This window comes from Rhinolophus hipposideros (assembly GCF_964194185.1).
Source record: "Rhinolophus hipposideros genome assembly, chromosome: 20".
Taxonomy (NCBI): Eukaryota; Metazoa; Chordata; class Mammalia; order Chiroptera; family Rhinolophidae; genus Rhinolophus; species Rhinolophus hipposideros.
In genome coordinates, this window is record NC_138066.1 from 15,149,638 (window position 1) to 15,172,932 (window position 23,295).

At 49.7% G+C, this 23,295-nt stretch overlaps 1 protein-coding gene across 14 annotated transcripts in view; it reads right to left on the reverse strand.

Annotated features, from left to right (window-relative positions):
- RPH3AL (rabphilin 3A like (without C2 domains)) overlaps window positions 1-23,295 on the reverse strand; it is a 147,571-nt gene that overhangs the window by 16,174 nt on the left and 108,102 nt on the right. For all 14 annotated transcript variants that reach the window (XM_081029478.1, XM_081029474.1, XM_081029473.1 and 11 more), the window contains one exon: window positions 16,590-16,764. In XM_081029478.1, coding sequence (XP_080885604.1) covers window positions 16,590-16,764 — 175 coding nt within the window. The remainder of the gene's footprint in view (window positions 1-16,589; window positions 16,765-23,295) is intronic.

Below are 23,295 nucleotides of genomic sequence, written 5' to 3' on the forward strand. Positions count from 1 at the left end.
GGATGTCACGCCTGCACCCCGTCCAGGTTCAGGGAGGGTTTGTAGAGCAAGGAACATCCTCTGGGATCTCCTGACAGCCCTGCCTTTCCCCCACGCCCCCAGCCACGTCTGTCTTGGGCTGCAGCCCCCTTACACAGGGACTGACTCTGGCTCTGAGATGAACCCTGACCAGAGACTTCCCTACTGGTGACAGCTCCAAATCCTAACGCCAGACACTGGGGATCAGTGGCCTTCAGAAGGGGTCGGGCGTACCAAGGACCCTCCAAGGGCTTCATGTTTAATCTGGTGTGAAAGGACCTCTGCTCCCATGGCTCCGGGCAGCACAGCCCAGCTCTGCGCCCTCTGGCCTGCCTGCTCCCTGTCATCACCGGACACGACCAGACCCTCTGAAGAGCACTTGGTTTTCTGCCAGTGCTGTTGACTTAAGACTCTGGAGTGTACCCTTAGGTATTCCTTCTTTGTCTGAACCCTCCTCAAGTGGCCCCATCACCTCTGACCCCATCTCTCCACAGGGTTCCTACCACGAGGCGAAGCTGTCTGACAACCCAGAGCGTGCCCTGCTTTCCTCCATCCCTGGGCTTTTACACAGGCTGCTCCTCTGCCTGGAAGCTCCTTCATCACTAGCCTGACTCTGACTTGGCACCAAGCGTTAGCCCTGCACGCATGGCTCTTCCCACTGCCTCCCTCTGTCCGCACAGGCTGGGTGCCCCTGCTTTGTGCTGCACAGCATCTCCTACCAGCACATTCCTCTGACAACAATGTCACCTGCAGGCACTTGACTACTGCATCTCCCTGCATAGAATCTGGAAAGGACTTAGCAAATATTTGGTTGAGTCCCTAATCTCTTCGCATCTGGACGTGATTGCCCCTTTGTTCAGGGACCACATTTGCTGAATTGGAAACTAGGACTTGGGATCTGACCACAGGACAGTATAATTGCCTTTGGGATTGTCCTGGGAGACGAGGTTTCTTTCCGTGCCTGCTCCCCCCACCCAGGGCACCAGGGAGCAGGGAGACGATCCAACTTTATCATTCTAGTATGAGTTGGCCAGAGGTGCCATTGGGCCCAAGGGGGAGTGGTCAACTCAGGGAGCTGTCACTGAGCCACAAATCCAGGTCCACTCCTGGCCTGTCTGACCCACTAGCACCGACTCCTTCTGGAAGGGTTGGCTGAGGTTGAGTCTATGAGTACAGCTGGGAGCTGGAGGAAAAATTTCCCATAGCAGTTCAGCTCCTTTTGTTTGCTTGGGTCTGAATTCTAGGATTCAACTTCAGGCCAGCTTCGTTCCGTCCGTGGAGAGACCCCAATGCTCCTCTCTGGTTGAAAGGTGGGGAGATGCGACTTCTGGGCCACACAACATCTGCCTGCCTGGCACAGGACAGCCGGCAGTCTGTGAACTTGGGAGGCACTTGCGAGCTGCTGCCGCTCTGCTTGGAGGCTCCCAAAGCCCCCAGAAATTATGGGAATTAGAGAGGAAGAGAGATATTTTCAGCAAACATTCTGCCAAAGCAAAGCAGATGGTGGAAAATTTTGCATACTAAAAACAATTTTTTTTAAATGTAAAGGAAAGAGGATAAGGCCCTGGGGAATGCATAGACATCCCCAATTAGCCTTACCCAGCCCACCAACCTGTCTCGGCTGCGGAGAAGAGTCACAGAGCTGTCCCCATTGGGACAGGTGAGGGCGGGGGGGGGGGGGGAGCCTGCAGACTGAAATCCTACTGAGATGCCTTGCTAGTCTGGGGCTCCATTTGGTGGCAGCAAAAGGGAAATGTGGCGTGGTGAAGAGGCACTGGCTCTGAGTCAGACAGCCTCAGGTTGTGTCGTGGCCCTGCTACTTTCCAGCTCTGTGACTCTGGGCCAGTTTCTTCACCTCTCTGTGCTCAGCAGGTCCACCCACGAAATGGGGGATGATGGGTGCTTTTCTGGGTTGTTGTGAGCATTAAAAGAGGTAACACAGGCAGTATCTGGAACATGGTAGGTGTGTGGTAAACGGGAGCTATTTTACTTGAGAGGGCGTCCTGAACTCATAGTCCACACTTCTGGCCCAGGGCTGACCTCTGGGGTCACGGTGTTCACTGTTCGGGCCAATCTCACAGGGGTGGACTCACCTTTCCCAAGGGAGCTTAGATTCCCAAATTGTGCTTCATAGGATGTTGAGGGCACTAGATGTTTTCAGAGGCCGTTTGAAGGCCAAGCTGGGATCTGAACCCAGGCCTGTCCGTTCTTTCCTCCTCACCTGGTATGCAGGGGACCCACGGTCTACGCTCACCCTAACAGCTCTGCTCCCTCAGAAGTCCTCCCGTCCAGGCAGACCAGTTCTTTCTGTGTCTCCCCTCCATACCCTTTTCGGGGTTCTCTCTGGGCCCTTTTTCCTGTCACAGGCAGGGGCCTCAGTGTGGGAGAGAAAGATTTCTGTTCACTCCCAGTATCCTCTGCCCTGGATGCTGCTTCCTCTCTCTGAACCTCAATCTTCTCATGTGTAAAATGAGGACATTAGTAACGACCAATCAAGTAAGATCAGGCAGGACAAAAGGCATCGCAAGTTTATAAAGCTATACAGCCTTTAAGTATTTTTAAAAATTCGAATCCAATTCCTCTTCCAGGAACACATCTGGATTGTGCCTCTGCTGAAAAGTCTCTCCTGCCCCGGGACTCTCCCCACGACTGCCTGGGCAGCTCTTCTGGGGCCTCTCAGACACCTCTGGCACTGCATTTCTCTTCCTACAATTGCCTTCACTTCCCCAACTGTTTCCAGAACTACCTGAGAGCAGGGCCCTGTCTTAACCCGCATCTGGCTCCTTCCCTCAGCCCCCAACTGGGCCTTGGGCCAAGCCGCCACTCAGTACATACTTGTTGACTGCTTTCTGAAAAACTGTCTCCAGGAGAGGACACAGCGCTGTGCAAAGACAGCAGGCCTGGACGGTGGTCAGCCCTCTCCAGAAGCGTGGGGCTTTCCACCAAGCAGGCACCTCCTCACAACCTCCCCCTGAAGGACACTCGAGTGGGAGGAGCCAGGCTGCCAGTGGCCTCAGCCTGAGCCAGGGACAGATTCATGGGGGGAGGGGTTGTCAGAGGCTGGTTGCCATGGACACAGGATGAGTGGGCCCTGGTGTGGGGAGCACCATTCACACAGAGCCTGCTCTTCTTCCAAACCCAAGCTGAGGCGCGGCCAGAGGAACAGGTTCTTCCTTTGTTTTGGAAACTCTCTTCTGGGCCCTGGGGAGTCAGAGCCTGGACAAGGAGAAAAGTGGCCCCAAAGCCAGGGAGCCTGTCCTCATAGATATGGGCCAGGTGGCGGCCAGAGAGGCTCAGAGCCTCCCTCCGTCCTGGGCCCTGGTGTTGGGAGAACTAGCTGACCTTTACTTGCCAGCTGCCTGACCACCGTGAGCCTCATCTCCTTATCTGTGAGGTAGGGACGGTCAGAGGACCACCTAAGAGGGCAGGGTGAGGGTGTGGCACCTGGGGAGCCCTCTTTCTTCCCTCTTGGTCCCCCTTCCAGGCTGCCACAGGGACATCAGCAGGGATAGCCCAGAGCAGGCTGGGAACTGAGAGCTGGGGAGTGGAGGGTTTCCTGTACTTATTTCTTCATTCGCCATTGATTTTAATTAACTCCCTGCTTTAGGCTCACAGACAGGAGGCACCGGATAATGAAGACAAATCCTCAAATCAATAGCGATATGGTCACCAGCACTGAAATCCTGTGGTCCTGCCCTTGCTTGAGGAGCTTGAGAGAGAACAGGAAATAGATGGATGAAAGATAAGAATAGGTCCCTTCAGAGAGAACATGATACTCTGAAGGAGAGCCCGCGAGTGTTCAGGGAGAGGGAAAGTCAGGGAGGGCTTCCTGGAAGAGATGGAATTTAAAGATGAGCATGATTTATAGATAGAAATGCTGGGGTGGGCTTGGCATCCCTGACAGAGAACAGGAATGGCAAAAGCCAGGCAGCGGGCTTCTCTGGGCCATAACAGCCCTGCTGGCTCTGGAGAAAGGCTCCAGGCTCAGGCACTTAGTGGGGGACGAGAGGCTGGTGTGGCTTGGGTGTGCTCTGCACTGTTTCTCTCTGGCAGATTGTTGCTTCTGATTTACAGCAGAGATGAAACCAAGCGAGTGCATATCTCCTGCCTACCTCTTTGCTGGGATGCAAAATGTGCCCTCGTTAGTTCTTTGACTTTAGCTCTCTCTTTCCTTCTTTGTCTCTGTGTCTCTAGGTCTTTGTCTTTCGTCTCTTTGTGCTTCTGTTGCTGATGTTTTTTTTTTTTTTTAAATCTCTGCCTTTGCTTCTCTATCTTTCCCTCTTTCATGTGTGTGTGTATTTGTGTGTGTGTGTGTATGTGTGTGTGTGTGTGTCTATTTGTTCTTAGTCTTCTTGGGTTCATCTCTGGGCTCCTTTTTGTTTTTGTCAGTTTCTCTCATTTACCTGTCTTGTCTTTCTACATCTCCGTCCATCTGTCTCTGGGCCTCTGTCTCTCTTCCTGTAGGCTTCTCCGTCACATGCCCTCAGGGTCCAGCTTTCTTGGCCTCTAGGTTTGTCCCTCAAGTTCCCTCACTTGGGCTGGAATCTCAGCCCAGTTCAGGCAGGTGGGGTCTGTGCTCAGAGCTGGGGTGTGGGAATGCGCTGCTGGCTTTGCCTGGACCCCATGTAGACGCCGCGGGCAACCAAGGCAAGGGAAGCCTGGCCCCTCCCTCCTGTGTGGAAATCACCAAGCACACAGACCTTCCCAGCCTCTGCTGACGCTCCTGGACCAGCAGTGGGAAATCAATTTGCTCCCTCCCCATCTGCACAGCTGGCCTTTACCCCATGATGGACAGGAGGCCCCTGGAGGGAGCGGCTGAGCTGAGTGGAGCACTGTTATCTCTGAGGGCTTTACTAGCGTCAGACATGGCAGGCGGGCCCAGATTTATTCACTGTTCCCAGGTCCCCAAAGGCCGAAAAATCTAAAATAGGGGAAATTAAGTTGTAGGTTTACTTGCGGAGACACGTTAGCGGCCGGTAAGGGTGTACTTTTCTGTACAAGGCAGAGCCCAGTGCAGGGCTGGCACTTGGCAGGAGCTTTGCACACGTTGGCTAAACCAAAGCCAGAGGCTGGTTGGACCCTGCTTTCTTATTTCAGCTCAGACCAGGGGCAAGGAGCCCCCAGACCTCACCTTACAGCTAGAATCAAACAATCAGCTAAGGCTGTCAGCAGGTGTGGGCAAATTCGAAGCCACAGCCATGCCCCTGACTTCTGTGGTGTGGCTAATGAGGGCCTCCTGCTCTGGGGAAGTCAATCCCCGAGCAGCGAGGACACCCAGGACAGGCAGGAGGGCTCTGGGGCAAGGACAGTTCCCTAAAGCTCAGATCTTCTGTTTTGGGGGTGGCCCCTCTATTCACACCCATCGACATTGGGCTAGTGTTTGGCTTCACCAAGAACTCTGAAGGTCAAGACAAATTAGCATGCATGGGCTTCTCCTTCACAATGCAGCCACACAACTTGCTGCTAGGCCTCTATTTCCCTGGGATTTAGGGGAAGGGCCGAGTTTCCCAAATGCCGCAGGGTTTCTCTTTCTGTCTGCACCAAGATTCCAGTATATGTTATTTGAGCTCTTCATGCCTTAGTTTCCATTTCTATAAAATGGGACAAGAGTTGTGTATCCCCATCACAGGTTGTCGGGAGATGACCCGAAATAATGGCTGCACAGCACCTGGCACACCCTGCAACGAGCAACCATGCAATCTATGGCAGCTACCTACCAACGTTGCTGTTTTTACTTGCCCATTCAGCACTGAGGCCTGAGGCCGGCTTCTTTCCCCGCCCAGACCAAAAGGCAAACAGTTGGCCCTCAGCTGCGCCAGGCAGAATGACGGCCACATAAGAAGACCAAAGACTGACTGACAGTCGTTGGGGCTCAGGCATCTCCAACCCGTTCTCCTGCCTCTGTGGGATGGACAGCATTCAGTTTCTCAAATGGCGGGCAGGAGCCACGACAGGGCTGCCTGTCTATGACTTTTCTGTTCATTTATTTTCTGGACCCGAGCAGCAGTATGAAGACCTGAATCAATGGGTTTCCCCACTGGTTCCACGCTGGACACAGAGCATTCTTCTCAGATGGTTCAGACAGCCTCTCCCTCCCCTCTAAACAGTCCTTTCTGGCTCACATGTCTGTGTGTGTGTGTATTTGGTAGTTCTATTATCTTTACACATATATGTGTGTGTGTGTGTGTGTGTGTGTGTGTGTGTGTGTGTGTGTATATATATAATATCCCAGGTACTTCCAGCTCCCCAAGACTCTAGAACCCACAGAGGGAGTAAAAGGATCGGAGACAAAGAAGGTGATAGTTAAACATAAGAGATGATCTCAGGGATAGGACTTTGAAAGCAATGTTCAGTTCATAAGCACTTAGTGTTCGCTAAGTAGCAAACACCACAAGCACAATGGGCAGGGGTGGGGGTGGAGGGTGTACTGGGGGGGGTTGATGGGATTTCATTGGTAGCACGTACCAGGACAGTGTGTGTGTGTGTGTGAAGGGCGGGGTCAATGCTCAAATGCAGCTGCTTTTTCCAGTAGAGTCAGCCTCAGAGTATGATCTGGGAGCTGCTTTGCTGCCTGCCTGCAATTCCTCCCTCAAGTTTCATCCCCTTGGCTACGGGACTATAAGATATGAAAGCTGCCAGACAACAGACTCTCTGTTCCAGCCCCCTATCCCCACACTACTCATGGGGGAAACCAAGGCCCAGAGAGGAAGAAGGACTTTCAAAAACTGAAGTTTTCCTGCCCGGGGTTTCTCTGTTAAAACACACGAAATCTCTAGGCCTTAGAGGTGATGGAGATGGGTCACCTCCACAGAAGGCACAGAGCCACTATGGGCAAGATTTGTGGAGTCAAAATCAGGAGTAGGGACACACAGATGGGACATGGTTAGGTTCCCGTCTTCCACTGGTCAGGTGGAAGGGTCAGTGAGTGAGGCGGGCGGGATGTGGGCATCCTTTACTTCCACAGAGAAGTGTGCCCACTCTTCTTGCAACAAGTATCCCTGTTGGTCCGACTTTTATTCTCTCTCTTTTCGAGGGATGTGGAAACAGGAATTATTTTACTTGCTTCTTAATAGCCCTGGAAGGGCGATGATCAATGAGTGTCATGACACTAGGGAGGGGTGGGGACTGTGGCAAACCAGAGACCGCAAGCCCTGTGGGAAAGCGGGAAGCGGCTATTTAGCGGGTCCGATTTTTCCAGGGAGGGGTGATATACTGGCAGACCTTCTGCTTTTCAAAAAAGAAGCCAGAACCTCCATATTCTTTTAAATGCCAATTCTCCACATTTTAAAAAGTTGTCAATTAATTTAAAGCAGTGAGCCAGATCAAGTCACTGCTCTCCCAGTTTGTGGCCTATAATACCGACAAATGTCCAACCCTCCAAGGACAGATGGCATCCCACCTCCCAACATGGAAGCCCTCCCGCTCTGCTCTGACTTCTGCAAGCCTCAGCCAGCCTGGCTCCCCTGCACACAACACACACTCCCAGCTGCTCCTAAGGTTGCAGGAAGTTCGTGTACCCTCTGCAGGCTGATGTGACAGAAACGGCAAGTCCAGAGTCTGCTGGGGAAACACTGGGGGTGAGTCGGGGTGGGTGGGAGAGGGCAGATGAGGGCTTTGCAGAGCTTCGGAAAGGCTAATTTCTCAGGAACAGGGAAAGAAGAAAGGCAGCACAGCAACAGCTGGCTCTGGGCAGTGAGCAATCCTGTCTGAAAATAAAACATTTTACAATCCACAACTGTGGCTCATTAAGAATGAATGGATCTACTGGTATAAATAGCATGCTGCGTTAAGAAGTCAGGAAACAGCATATGCGTTTGATGGAGAAACGGCTGCCACGGAACTGCTTATTAGCCCAGTCGGCTGCAGCTCTGTGCTAACTAGACAGAGGTCTTGGCTTCAAAGCTTTCGTGGGCCGTGTGGCCCATCTTGGGCCACAGAATATATCCCTATCCCCCCAATCCTGGTTACAACGCGGAGGCAGATACACACTACCAAGCCGATAGTGAGTTCCTCAGCCATAGTATCCCACTATAATATCTAGCCTCTGCTTAAATGCTCCCAGTGACAGGAAGCTCACTACCCTGTCAGATACAAAACACCCAATTCTGTGGTTCAGTGGCTACTGAGCAAGGGGCACGAATTTCCCCCTGCTCTGTCCGAGCTCTGCTTTGGGGGAAAGCAGCCCTATCTGGCCATGCCACCTATTATGTCTGATGGGATACAGGTTGGATGCCAAAAGGGCAGCATAAGCAGGAACAAATCAGGCCAATCACCTCCTTCCTGAGTGGGGTCCTCAGCGTGTAGGCAGATGCGCCGACTGACGGGCACGCAGACTTGCTGAGAACAAGCTGCTGAGCAGGCAGAGATTGGAGAATGGAGCTGATCCGAGAGTTCCCTAAGAAGCAGAAGAAGCGGCTACCATACTCCTCCATCCCCACAGGCCTCAAAACCTTCGTCTCCGTCTCTGCTTCTGGGAGACCTTCCTCAGCAGCCTGGCAGCAACCCCCTTACTTGAGCCAGCCTCAGTGGCTCTGCTCCTGGCAACCAAAAACCTGCCCCCCAAGTCCGAAAGAAGAAAGCGTGTGTGGAGATAGCTTCACTCTGTACTACACTCAGAGGGGAGGGGTGGGGGCCGGGATTCAGAAGCCTGGGTACCAGGCCCTCTTGGCCCCAGCCTACGTGACCTTGGGCAGACTTTCCCCTCCTCATCCATCACCAAGAGTCCTTTTTGCCATCTGCAGCTGCCCCACGGGCTGTTCTGAACATCAGAGGAGATAATGACCATGAGTCACGGAGCTCTGGCTATAGCTCTGGCTGAGGCCAGCCCAGCACCCAGTCACTCGACTTTTCCAGGGGGGACAGGAGATGGTCGCGTGGGGGATGGGCAGGTTAGCTGAGGGGTCATTCGGAAACGGAACCAGACTGCTCAACCCAAACAACTCCGAAGCTTGCTTTCACGGGACTGCAAACAGAACCACAGTTTTTGATTAAAAAAAAAGAAAATTGTTTAAAACCTAGTGAATCAACAAAGTGATAATAAAACTCCTATTTTTCTTAAAACTACTCAGCGGGAACAAATCTGAAACCTAAGTACTTTTTCAGAATAGCCCTTGAAGTAAACCAGTATGTAATTCTGTTCAAATCCATCCAGGAAGCTGGTGCTCTCCTCAGGGGGATGGCCCAGGGCAGGAGGCAGGAGGCCCCCACGAAGGGTCCTGGGGAAGGATTGTCACTCAGGCTTCAAAGGAGACCGGAAAGTGGATTTGCCTCATGATTACAGGGAGCTCAAAGCTCCCCCCTCAGCTGGGGGCTTGTGGGGGTCTAGGATGGAGGGTAAAGTGGAAAGGCCTGCCTCATCGGGCCAGGCCACCGGGCAGGGCAGCGACAAATGCTTTAGACAATGCTCCCCCCGACCGCCTGGCCCCAGGCTCCCTGGGAGAGGTGAACACCCCAAAACCTCACTGATCCAGGGGTCAGCATCCTACGAACCTCAGCTCTTTGCTCCCATCTGAGAAAACAACACACATCCTAGAAAGCCCTCTGAATACTGTATGGGCTCTAGGCTTCAGTTCCCTTCCTCCCACCTTGGTTTAGGAGCTCAGGCACAGGTGGGAAAGCCAGGGCAGGCCAGCCACAGAGCAGACCCAGGCAGCGCTGCTTCCTACGGTTGAAGAAAATAAGAAGTCCCATCTTGTTAAGTATCCTCAGCCCTGGAGTGTCCTATCGGAGACTAATTTCCACATGTAACGATTATGGTCAAATAAATTCAGCTCTTCAGTTCTCATAGGAAATCAGGTTCTTCTAGTACTACTGTGTTCCCCCGAAAATAAGACCTAGCCAGACCATCAGCTCTAATGCATCTTTTGGAGCAAACATTAATATAAGACCTGGTTTTATATTATGTTAGATAAGAATGGGTCTTATATTATAGTAAAATAAGACGCATTAGAGCTGATGGTCCGGCTAGGTCTTATTTTTGGGGAAACAAGGTAGTAGTACCAGCCCCACCTCTCTTGCCTGCTTCTATTACAATGAAAGGCTGCAGAAGCTACAGGCTTGATTTTTCCAGCCTCCCCTTTGATCTTCCTTTCTTTATAGTGATGGCTGGAACTCCAGCAACCATGATGTGACCATGAGGGAAACAGCAAACATCTGTCCTGATGTCACTGAGCTGCTGAACCAAAGCTGCAGATACCTTCCTCTAAGCTTTCTAGTATATGAGAAAGAAAAGGTAATTTCTTATTACCCAAATATGCAAGGTCAATAGGTATCCCCCTACTCCTCCTCCTAGCAAATACCTCTGTACACAGCTCAAGGGTAGGAATCCAGCTCAAAGGAAAAGAAGACTGCAGAAGAGGTGGGCCCAGCTCTAAAGGGATTAAGACCCATCCCCCCGAAGTACTGGTTCCACCATTTACACCTTATATTTCATAGGGGAACAAAGAGACCTGGGAGTGCGCAAAAGCTGACTTTATTCATTGCTGCCATAAACTTGGAGCAATGATCTGCCATGGAAAAGTCGCGTGGAGCACATACTCCATCGGGATTGATTGGGTGGGAGGGTGGAGACCTCTCCCCAGAGGTAGCCAGGCCAGACCCAGGGCCAGTCACCAGCAGAAACTCAGGTCACACTATTCTCCACCCCATCCTGAAGAAAGAACAAATGGTCTGCGATGAGCAAGCTTATAGGGGGCTCACCAAGGGGTCTGCAGGCAAATGCTTGGCCAAAATCAATATCCAGTGTCCAGAGGGAGTGAGGAGCAAATTCAGGTAGTCAGCCCACCTGGCTGTAGGTGCCAGAGTGTCACCAGCTGTCTCTAAGATAACACAGGAAAAAAAAAAAAAAAACAACCACCACTTCTGATTGTTCTCTAATACATTCATTATGTTATTTTTAACATTTAGAAATTTAATCTATCTGCAATGTGTTTCTGGATACACATGGAATGGGATGGAAATCTAATTATGCTAGCTCCAGTTGTTAAATAAACCTGTTATTTTCCCACTGAATTGAAAAGCTACCAATGTTCAGCTTCCGTAGGTCTTAGGTCTATTATTTCTCGAGTCTGTTCCACTTATCTGTTTATTTATTCTATAAATAGACATTCTATTTATTTTGGTGCCAATATTATACTTTTTCTATTGATTACAGTAACTTTATAGTACACTTTCATATTTGGACAGGCAACTCCTTCCTTGCTATTGTTTTTAGAAAAACATTTTGTTAAAACATTCTTTAACTTCTTTATGAAGTTTTTTATTGAACTATAATTCATGCAGCAGAAAATCCACCCCTTGAAAGTACACAATTCAGTGGTTTTTAGTATATTTATAGTGCAACCATTGCCACTATCTAATTCCAGAACATTTTCTCACTTTTAAAAACCCTGTACCCATTAGTAAGTAGTTCCTACCCATCTTCCCACATCTTCCCTAGACCCTGTCAATCACTAATCTTTCTGTCTCCATGGATTTGCCTGTTTTGGACATTTCACATAAATGGAATCATACATGACTCGGCCTTTTGTGTGTGGCTTCTTTCACTTAGTATAATGTTTTCAAGGTTCATCCATGTGGTAGCATGTGTCAGTACTTCATTCTTTTTAAGGCAGAATAATATTCCATTGTATGATTATGATACCTTTTGTTTATCCAATGGATAATGAAAACGTTTGAGTCCATTCCTCCCTAAAAACTCTACTGGGACTTAAATGGTTGTTACACTTATGAATTTGGAGGAACCACGATTCTTATCTGCCTCTCTGTTCATATCTTACTTTTTGTCCTGTGATAAGATCCTACAATTTTTTCATGTTGGACCTATAATTCTCTACAAAAATTTGTAGAATTTCATAATTTTTGTTGCAATTATGAATGGATTTTCCTATTTCTATTTCTAATAGTTAGTATGGGTATGATAAAACTATTGATTTACTTTGTTCTGTCACTTCCCAAATTCTCTTATTAATCCTAGTGGGCTGTTTTAGTAAACTCTCTTGGGTTTTCTTCGTCACACCATCTGCAAAGAAGAGAATTTCTTCTCTTTTCCAATAGTAACAGATTATTTTCTTGCCTTATTACATTAAATACTTTAAAATACTGTTGAATGACGGTGACTGGTATTTTGACAGAACATGACTTCAGTGCTTTATCAGTTAATATGATATTTGGTGTTCGATTTTTCTAATTTGGGGTAATTTTATCATATTTAAGTAATTCTCTTTTTTCCTTATATTACTTCAACTTTTTCTTTAGCAGACTTTTTTAACCTTGGAGAAGAAGACATTTCAAAGCAAGATATGAAACCTAGACACCACAAGGCAAAAGAAAGACACACCCGACTTCACAAAAATTAAGAAAAAATTGATTTTGAATGGCAAAATACTATAGGACTAAAGTCAAACAAGATGTAAAGTCAAGGAGAAAAATATTTGCAACCCATTTAATAACCCTAACATATATAAGGAGCACCTACAAATCAATAAGAGAAAATAACTTAATAAAAATATGAGCAATGGACTTAAACAGGCAATTTTTAAAAGAGGAAACCTAAATTATCCATAAATAATAAAGATAGGAAAATACTCAAATGTGCAAATTAAAATAATGAAATATCCTTTTCCATCTAGTATACTTGCAAAATTATAAATACCAATGATATTCATGGCAGGCCAGGATGCAAGAATAAATGAGTATAAGAGACTGTAACATTTCTGGCATATAGTTTGGCAATGTCTACTAAAATTTAAAACACAGAACCCCATTTTTGGAAGCCTACCCCATGGAAATAAAAGCGTCACGTACATATAAGGATGTCTCACTATTGCTTCTTGCAGTGATAAAAAGCTAGAGACAATTTGAATGCCCATCAATAGGTGAATAATTTAATAACAATAAACGATATGATGGGGATTTTATCCAGTCATTGAAAAGAATAAAGTAAAATCTATAGCTATTGACCTGGAGGGATGCCCATGATATTCTTTCAAGTGAAAAAAGCAACATGCAGAGTTATGGGAAAGAGCCTATTTTTGTTGTTAAAATCAGAGCGAAAAAACAAACCAAACCAAAAATAACCCGATATCAAGTACACGTTTGTAGGAACAGGGAGAAAGGAGTTTGGAGATGATGGCAAGAGGAGATTTCAATTTTTCATATACTTTTGAATTAATTTGTTAAAAATACGATGTATTCTTATGTAATTAAAAATTAACAAAGAAAATTTAAAGGAGGAAGAAAAGGAATCCGCCTCAGAAACATCAATACATTTCATTTGATGTCTCTGTGCACTGAAGAATTCATGGCTTGTATCTATTGATTACCGTTCTTCTTACAACAGGGCAGGAAAAAGAAAGCAGCGTGGGCTGGAATAGGGGGGATAATCTGGGCCCCAAGTGTACCAGCCCCAAGGGCAGGAGGAGAGAGAGAGAGAGAGAGAGGAATGGGGATGAGGAAGAGGGTCAGAGAGAATGCGCCGGTGTCAGGATCAGTTTCCATGCCAGGGACTGCGGGGCAGGTGGGGGATGATGGCCCTGGCGTCCCCGGAGGCAGGGGCCTGCGAAGAGAGCCCCTCATCAGAGTGGATGGTTTTAATATCCTCTCAGTGTCTCCTGGGTCTGTCCAACAGACCCCTGACCTATGGGAGCCTGCAGGCCCTAATGAAATGCCTCCAGAGGCCTTTCAAATATCCTGGGGCGGGTGGGTGGTTCATTCATTCATCTAATAAGCATTTATCCCGTGCCGCTCCCATGCTCCATGCTGAGAAAGCGGCCTGTTTTGGCCATACACAGACCTGCCAGCATGCAGCTTCCAGTGTGAGGCTGCTGGTCACTGTTTCCCCCTGGTCCGAAGCTCAGTGTCCGCTGAATGGGGGCACTGTGGAGGCCAGGCTTGCCAGGCAGGCATTGGTCTAGACCACACACTGCAGCTCTGATCCAGTCAGCTGCATAGCACCTGGGGGCCATGGACGGTGAGGCGGGGGGGGGGGGGGGGGGGAGAGGGGAGAAGCCACCCTCAAAGCTGGGAAAACAGCAACTGGTTTCCCAGTCAGCAGGGGACTGAAGAGGCCTGGGGATGTCTCTGGGCCAGACTCCCAAGGCTGCCCGCTGGGGTCTGTCTACTGCCAGGAACCTGACAGTCTCAATCCAGACCAACGTTGGAGCCCCTGGCATCTTGAGGGGCTTCCCAGAGGCAGGCATGGCCACAAGGCCACGTGGACCTCCAAGAAGCCACAGAAGGGCTAGCCTCCTTCCTGCCAGGCTCAGGACCAGCTGTAAGGATAGTTCCAGCTGGCCTGGGCCGCTGGTCTCTCCCAGTATCTGGTTGCTACAAAGTGCCTCTGTGGGTGCACGGCCAGGTCTGGGTCAGGAACAGTTGGCCTTGGTAGCTTTCCAGCACCCCTCCTTGCAAACCCCTAGCACTTTGGCTTCCAAGGCATGGAATCTCTATGCTTTCCTCCTGCTTCTTCTGTAATGCCTCTTCCACCAGCTCCTATTCCTCCCTCTCCCTCAGTGGTGGGTTTCCTCAAGTTCAGTCCTGCCCACCACATGCACCCCCCCACCCCCCGCATTCTTGGTGCACCCCTCTCTGGGTGGGCGCAGACACCAACCTGCGCAGGGTCATCAGCCCTCACCGTCCTGCTGCCCCTGGGCGAGACATGTAGGTCACTTGTCTGGGCCACCTCCTGCTCAGCACGAAAATGTGGATTATCACAGGGCTGCAAAGCATCTGGCCTGGGGCCTGGAGTGGAGGAAGCACTGCCTCATGCCCTGGGAGCCTGGGGGGCTTCCAATCAGGTCTGCGCAGGGAGACCAAGTTCACACAAGGGGGCCTCCACATAGCCTGGCCTGGCTTTAGTACAAACTTGGTTAATAAACAGTGCCGACTCCAAGCGTGGGCTGCTGGCCTGTTTGCCCACATAATTAAAAGGCCATCTGTGTCTGTGGGCTGAGGAGGAGACAGAGGCTCTGCTCTCCCCCAGGGGTGCGCGCATGAGTGTGTGTGGTGGGGGCCTCAGGGCCTCCTCTCCTCAACCCACTCGAAGCAATATTCTAAACCTGACAGCGTCCACCAGCTTGTTTCCATGGCTGCATTTCTGCCCTTAGTCTGAGGGACATGGACGCACTGTGACAGGGCTGGGACAGGAGAAAGGCCCAGCACTGAGTGCGGGAACCATACAGAAGGGAAGAGACCCACTTCCCTAACAAATTCCCTCAGGCTCTCTCAGGGGGCTGGCAGGGTGGCACAGGGCTAGCACCCCCCTCAGGCCAGTCCCAGCTGGGCCACTCCCCTCGCTGCCTGCCCAGTTTCCGCCTGCACTGGCCCAGTAATCCATGCAAGAGCTTGTCTGTGGCAGTGATGGCAGGGAAGGTGAACTCATGGGAATTAGAAGTGCCAACAGCATCCAGGAGAATTAGCAAGAATTAGAAGGCCTGCTGCAGAAAGAGCCAAGTGATGCTGAAGGAAAGATCTGGAGAGCAGACGCCCAGCTGGTAATGCCAGTTATGTCTGGAAGGGCCAACCTCCAGGGCATTTTTAAGTTCTAAATTATATCATTTGACAACCTTCACAATTTTATAATAAACACGCATTATTTTTGTAACAAGAAAAAAAAAGCCCAAGTGATATAAAGATAGTTGGATACCAGGTCATAATCCAGACAGGGAGCTGTTGCAGAGCCCCTCAGAAACAGCTGTGTATCTATTATTTTGGGCCCATTGCCCCGGCATCAGGATGAGCCCATCCCTCTGGCTGCCTTCTCTCATTTAGGATCCTCAGACCTGAGTCTTGGGCTGAAACTCAGGCTCATCAGGGCAGGAGGAGCCAGAGCCCAGAGGCTTTTGGTCTCAGCTTTGCCACACACCAGCTGGGTAAGTCCCTCTTTTTTTCTGGGCCTCAAGCTACTCATCTATAAGATGGGGCTGCTGAATACCTCCTCTGTCCACTTTTGGCGCCTGTTATGAGACCAGGAACTTTGAAAATAAAACCACGAACATTAAAGTCATGTAAACTGTGGAGAGCTACGTGTATCAGCCATACCAGGTCCTATTCTCACCAGTGGAGCAGAGCTCCCCTTCTGATGGGGGCGGGGGGCTGGGAAGCACCCACAACAGTGCAACCACCACAAATACCAAAAGCCCCTGGGCACAAAGTCACTTTGCTCATTAGAACCAGGGAAACCAGGAGTTCCCCCCTTACTCAGACATAAAAAACGTGCTGAGAAGAGATGCTACAGGCCTGCTTTGGAAAGATGCATTTTCGTACTTTGCAAAAAGACCTCAACTGACATCCCATTTCTGCAAAGACCCATGGCACTGTTCACAGCGTCCCTGCCCCCAAATGTGTGCTTGTTTGTGAAACAGCCTCCTCAGTGCAGCTACAAGTAATCACTGCACTGAGGTCTAGCCGCCCACAGGGGTGCAGGTGGGGGCCGAGGGCACAGAGAGGGATGAAACACTAGGATGAGCTATGTGGAGAAAGTGGCGGGCATCGCCCTGGTGCCCATGGCACGGGCTGGCTCACCGATGGCTTGAACATCGCTATTCCAGGAAGAGAGAGCAACAGGGACTTACCTCTCCCTCGGGCCCACGTGTAGACTCGGCTGGACTCAGTGCTCCTGGGCTTTTGCTCAGCAGGCTCCACAGGCAAAGGTCGTAAGTGGGGGTCATCTGCCCGGCCTGGGGTCTTCAGGGGCAGGATGTACTTGGGGAGCCCTTTGAAGAACCAGGCCCCTGATCTTTTCCAGACCTGGGCAAGAGAGACACCTGCTTAGAGAACAGGATGCAGAGCAGCCCCCCTGTACGGAGCTCCCATGGAAGCCCACCCTCCCCTGCTGGTGCAAAGTTGCAAAGTGCTCAAAAGATGCCACCTGCATCCCTCCAGCCCGACCCTTCCCCTGGGGACTCGGGCAGTGACAAGAGGCTGGTAGAAGAGGTGGGGTGGGCCACGCAGCATACTGGCAGCTGTGTGGGGAGCTCTGGGGATGAGACAATCTGCAATGGCCACGGAAAGGGCCCGAATCACAGAGGAGAATTCAGAGCAGCAACTGAGATAAGGCCCCTGAACTCGACGCCTACTTCCAACAACACCCAGTGCTTTCTCTTCTCTTTTCTGATGAAGGAAATACATTCGAGGTATTTAGTAAGAGGAGTGAGAGAGTGTGAAGGAAGGATGTGACCTTTTCAAAAAAGAGGGAGCTTTGGCAGTTCCGAGCAGACGTGCCGGGTTTCCATCCTAAGTCTGTCACCCAGCAGCTGTGAGTTTGGACACATCATGACCCTTAGCTTCATTACTAGTAGGTGGATGTAAGAACAGGGTCCATCTCACAGGGTAGCCGTGAGGAACAGACTTACAGATGAACGTAAGGCTCAGACTTATAAAAGAATGTAAGGCCCACGGCCCAGTGCTGGGCACAGCAGCCACTCGACAGAGGGGCTGCTCGTGATCATCACTGCCCTCCTCTCCTCTGACAAACGTGGACAATCAGTGTACTAAATCCCCTCCTCAAAAGGGAGACGAGCAGAAGGCCAGAGTCTGCCCTGATTCTCTCCAGAACAGTATTTCCCACTCCCCAAAGCTTCCTCTGCACCACATTAGTTCTGTGGGATAGTAACAGGGGCTACACACACACACACACACAAAAAAAAAAAAAAAAAAGAAGTTGGGCCAGCCCGGTGGCTCAGGTGGTTAGAGCTCCGTGCTTCTAACTCCGAAGGCTGCCAGTTCGATTCCCACATGGGCCAGTGGGCTCTCAACCACAAGGTTGCCGGTTCAATTCCTCGAGCCCCACAAGGGATGGTGGGCTCTGCCCCCTGCAACTAAGATTGAACACGGCACCTTGAGCTGAGCTGCCACTGAGCTCCCAGATGGCTCAGTTGGTTGGAGCATGTCCTCTCAACCACAAGGTTGCCGGTTCGACTCCCACAAGGGATGGTGGGCTGTGCCCCCTGCAACTAGCAACGGCAACTGGACCTGGAGCTGAGCTGTGCCCTCCACAACTAAGACTGAAAGGACAACAACTTGAAGCTGAACAGCACCCTCCAAAACTAAGATTGAGAGGACAACTCGACTTGGAAAAAAGTCCTGGAAGTACACACTGTTCCCCAATAAAGTCCTGTTCCCCTTCCCCAATAACATCTTTAAAAAGTAAAAAGGAAAGAAAAAATAAAAGTACTGGTTCCTGATTATGTACACTGGGAAGTGCTAGGGTAAACCACGCTCTGTGGCTGCAGGACTTCTCAGAGCCTTTAATACGTCAATGTGCACAGGGTTTTCCAACAGGGCGAAAGAATACACAGTGCTTCCCACATAGACCCTACCTGGCAACTCAACCCTGGTCATGGGTTTGCATAAACTAAGCACTTAGCTGTACAGCACTGACTGTTCACTTGTTGAGTGACGTACATCTATGTCTCCACGTAGACAGCAGCTGTCTCTTTATGCTCCAGAGTGCCAGGACCACAGAGTCCAAACCCTGTCCCTGGCCCAAATCATTCATCCTTCCCTCCCAGCTATCCTGTGCGAAAGGGCCTGCTTTTGTGTGGCTCTTGCAAAACACAGAACCCTTCTGGTGGGATGAATGCTACGTGGAGTCCCCTTTGAAAATCCCTTTCTGATCCTCTCACAGCCCTCCTGCAATAAATAATTATTTATCTGAATTGGTAACACACGCACATGATCTAAATTAAATCGCACAATTAAATCACACACGCACAATTAAAAAGTCTCCTCCCCCATTCCCACAGGCATCTGTTGATAACAATTCTTTGAGGAAGTTCTATTTTTATCCCCACTTTCCAGATGGGAGAACTGAGGCTCCGACAAGTTAAGTGATTTGCCCAAGGCCAGCCCACCACTCTATTGGCCTCTACCACAAACTGGAGGCCGTAGAGTCTCATTCCAGCAGTTTACAGATACAAAGTAGATGCTCACTAAATTGTGGTTGGGTGGTGAGTAACCCCTCTGGTGGGATGAACGCTAACCCTTCTGGTGGGATGAACTCTTCAGTGGGTCTTAATCATGAACACTAAGTGTCCTACAGGCTGGACACCTAGAGGGGAGGGACGTACCGTACAGGGAGAGGAAACTAGTACAAGCAGCAGTCACTCAGGCCACCCTGGCCCTGCAGAGCTGCTGCGTGGCTTCTGAGAACATATGCTCAAGCCCAAGAGGCCATGGGGAGCCGTCAAAGGGTTCCCTAGGACTCCCTCTGCTAAGCGAAGGCCTGTGCTTAGTGCTGGCCTTGCCTGCCTCCCCTAAGCAATGCCAACTCCTGCCCCCCAACATGGGCTGGACCTTTGGGGGACCACATGAATCAAGCCCTCAAGAGCCAAGTGTGAATGGTGGGGCCTGGGTGGGTTTAGGACATGCATCTCACTGCCTCCCCCATCCCTACCAAGGAAATTGCTTTGTCTTTTTTTTTTTTTTAACCTGAGAAGAGACAGACATATGAGATCTCACAATTAAGTTCCTGGACTTGTTGCAACGATGTTGCTAACCTTTTTTGATATCAGAGGGATTATTCATTATGAATTTATACCAACTGGACAAACAGTTAACCAAGGTTACTATTTGGAAGGGCTGAAAAGGCTGCGTGAAAAAGACGACCTGTACTTTTTGCCAACAATTCATGGCTCTTGCATAATGACTGTGGGGACAGAGTCCCAGAGAGCAGTTTCCAGGCTCTCAGCCTCACGTGGGAAGGTGCTGGCTCGGGTGGTAGATGGCCGTCAGCTGTGGCTAATTGACCATCAGCTGTAACCAGTTAGCCAATTAGCCACTGATATAACTGCCACGGCTGCATTGGTTGGTCAATTGGTTGGTTGGCAGGCAGAAAAGCGGACAGCAGGTTGCAGGTTGTGTGGATCCAGCCTCCAGTGAGACTATAGTGGTATATAATTCCCTATCTATGGCCCCGTGGACGTTCCTTTTTGGTCTAGCCATATCCTGCAAGCTTATGTGGGGAGCAGGACTAGAGGACCCGCAGGCCACCCTGCATGACAAATGGTGCAGCGAGCAGGGTCTCTCTTTTGCACGACAATGACAATGTACCAGCTCACATGGCACTGTCCGTGAGGGAGTTTTTAGCCAGTAAACAAATAACTGTATTGGAACACCCTCCCTACTCACCTGACCTGGCCCCCAATGACTTCTTTCTTTACACGAAGATAAAGGAAATATTGAAAGGAAGACATTTTGATGACATTCAAGACATCAAGAGTAATAGAACGATAGCTCTAATGGCCATTCCAGAAAAAGAGTTCCAAAATCGCTTTGCAGGGTGGACTAGGCGCTGGAGTCGGTGCATAGCTTGCCAAGGGGACTTCAAAGGTGACCACAGTGATATTCAGCAGAGGTGCGTAGCATTTTTTAAAAAATTTTACTGGAGAACAGTGTGTATTTTCCAGGGCCCATCAGCTCCAAGTCAAGTCGTTGTCCTTCAATCTAGTTGTGGAGGGAGAAGCTCAGGTCCAAGTCCGATCTAGTTGCAGGGGGCACAGCCCACCATCCCATGCAGGAATTGAACTGGCAACCTTGTTGGTAAGAGCATGTGCTCTAACCAACTGAGCCATCTGGCTGCCCTGTAGCATTTTTCTTAGGGTGAGTTCCTGAACTTAACTGTCAGACCTCCTACATACTTAGCATACAAAATTAAGACAAAAACAAAAAAGTAACATGAAGAAACTTTGGGGGCCGGCCCAGTGGCTCAGCCGGTTAGAGCTCCGTGCTCCTAACTCCGAAGGCTGCCGGTTTGATTCCCACATGGGCCAGTGGGCTCTCAACCACAAGGTTGCCAGTTCAATTCCTCGAGTCCCGCAAGGGATGGTGGGTTGTGCCCCCTGCAACTAGCAACAGCGGCTGAACCTGGGGCTGGGCTGCACCCTCCACGGCTGGGACTGGGGAGACAACAACTTGACTTGAAAAAAAAGTCCTGGAAGTACACACTGTTCCCCAATGGAGTCCTGTTCCCTTTCCCCAATAAAAATCTAAAAAAAAAAAAAAAAAAAAAGAAACTTTGGGTCACTCATAACATTACCACAAAGAGGGAGCCCGGTTTAACACTGTGCTGTGAATTCTTCACACTGCTTTCTGGGTATATACACAATTATTTTGTTTGTTTAAGAACAGGATCATGCAGAAGCAACCTGTTTTTGCCCTCACTTAACTACATAATATAGCAGCTGTTCTGTGTTAGTAAGTAATAGTCTTCTCCATCATGTTTTAATGGCTTGTTTGGATTTATTAAACTTAATTAAAGCAGCCCACCACTGATGGACATGTAAATTGTTTACAATTTTTCACTCCCATGAGCAGTGCTGTAACCGTCACCTTGTACACCTATCATCAGACAGGTGTCAGTTATTGCCTGAGAAAACATCCTGGGGAGTAACAGGTCAAGGGACGTGTGTTCATTTAGATGATGACATATGTTTTCTTCTCCAGGAAGAAAAGTTGAATTCCCAGTGGGGCACTAAGTGTCTTCCGGCGAGGACCCCATGCTACACTTCCTGGTAGGATCTGGTCTAGGGACCCTGGTTAGGAGCAGTGACCATGGGGTGGTGGGCTTGAGGGAGGGCTTGTCATGTCCCGAGGTCACCAGAATTAAGTGCCACAGGAGGAAGGATGGGGACCTGATGTGGGCCTGGGGCACACCGTCTGGGGTAGAGGGCACACTCCCCTCTTGCCCGGCAAGCCGAGGCCCTTTTTGAAGGGGAGTGGATGGGACAACGCTGAGGGTGATTCAGAGATGTGGCTCATACTTCCTTGTTGTGTGGCTTTGATCAGGACAGATCACGAAACACTGCAGAGCAGTGTTTGGGGACATCACAGGGCCAAGCCTGTCCCTGACGCCCAGGGAGCCCTCATCTTACAGCATCCACACTTTTCCTGTGGAGCTGGGACCATGGTGCCAGCTCAGGAGTGTGCGTGTTCCTTTCTTTTTTTCTTTTTTAATTAAAAGTTTGTGTTAAAATACATATAACATAAATTTACCATCTTAACCATTTCTAAGTGTATACAGTTCAGTCGTGTTAAGTACATCTACATTATTGGGTAGTCAATTTCTAGAAGTCTTTTTGTCTTATAAAACTTAAACTTGTACCCATTAAACCACTCCCGTTCCCCTCTCCCCCCAACCCCCGGTAGCCACTGTTCTTTCTGTATAGACGCTGACTAGTCTAGGTACTTCATTTAAGTAGAATCAAACAGTATTTGACATACCTACAGTATATGGCTTATTTCACTTAGCATAATGTCCTCAACGTTCATCCTTGTTGCAACATGTGTCAGAATTTCCCTCCTTGTTGAGAATGAATAAGATTCCATTGTAGGCAAAGACCACATTTCCTTTATCCATTCAACCATCACTTGGATTGCTTCCACCTTTTGGCTGGTCCTTTCATTTTTATCAGTCTCTCCCTCGAGGGTCCACCATCCGGAGGAAGGGTCAGGGCGCTTTTGCTTACCACTGTATCTTCAAGCTTCTAGCACTACTGACCCATAGTAGGTGCTTGATAAACGCTGTAGAATGGCTGAATTGGCAGCTGTGGGTTGTTTGTTGGAATGTGTGCCAATTCATAAAGTCTGAGCATTCCTGGGGAAGTGGCTTGAGAGTTTCATCCAAGATCTTATAATTAACCAAATGGATTTGCTGTTTCAGATTAAAAGAAGGATAAACAGGAAGTTCCCAGCAGGGCGTGCCGGTGCAGAGCCGGCGCCAGTGAACCTCCCGAACCATGAACTCCAGAGCACAAAGCAGCTGCATGCTCCCAGCCCTTCCTGGGGCACCAGTGAGACCCACAGTCCTGGCTGCCCATGCCCAACCTGACATACTACAGCCAGTGGGCCCCATACCCATCAGCCGCACCTCCCGTTGCAATAATCCATTTCTACCCCTACCTCCCGCTTAGAAAACACTGATCTGTCAAGTGCTTTTGGAAAACAGGATAAAGAGCACAGAATTTAAAGTATTAGGTTGAAATGCATGGACGTGCTAATATTCGACATTTTTAAACAGTATTCAACCACTTGTGATCTATACACCCCAGTCAGTTTCATACAGTTCACCCCGATATTTATGCTCAGCAGAGGCAATGATCCATGGATCTGCCAGGCCTGCAGTACCTCCCCAGGGTCCACTGGGCAGGCCAGCCATTCCCTGTGGGTCCACTGGAAGGGGCCCTGGGCTCTGTCTGCTTCTTTCGGGTTAGCACTGTAGTCCATGTGGAGGCCTGAGGCCACCACGGTGGGCAGAGACCAGGCAGGCTGGCCGGGGATCCT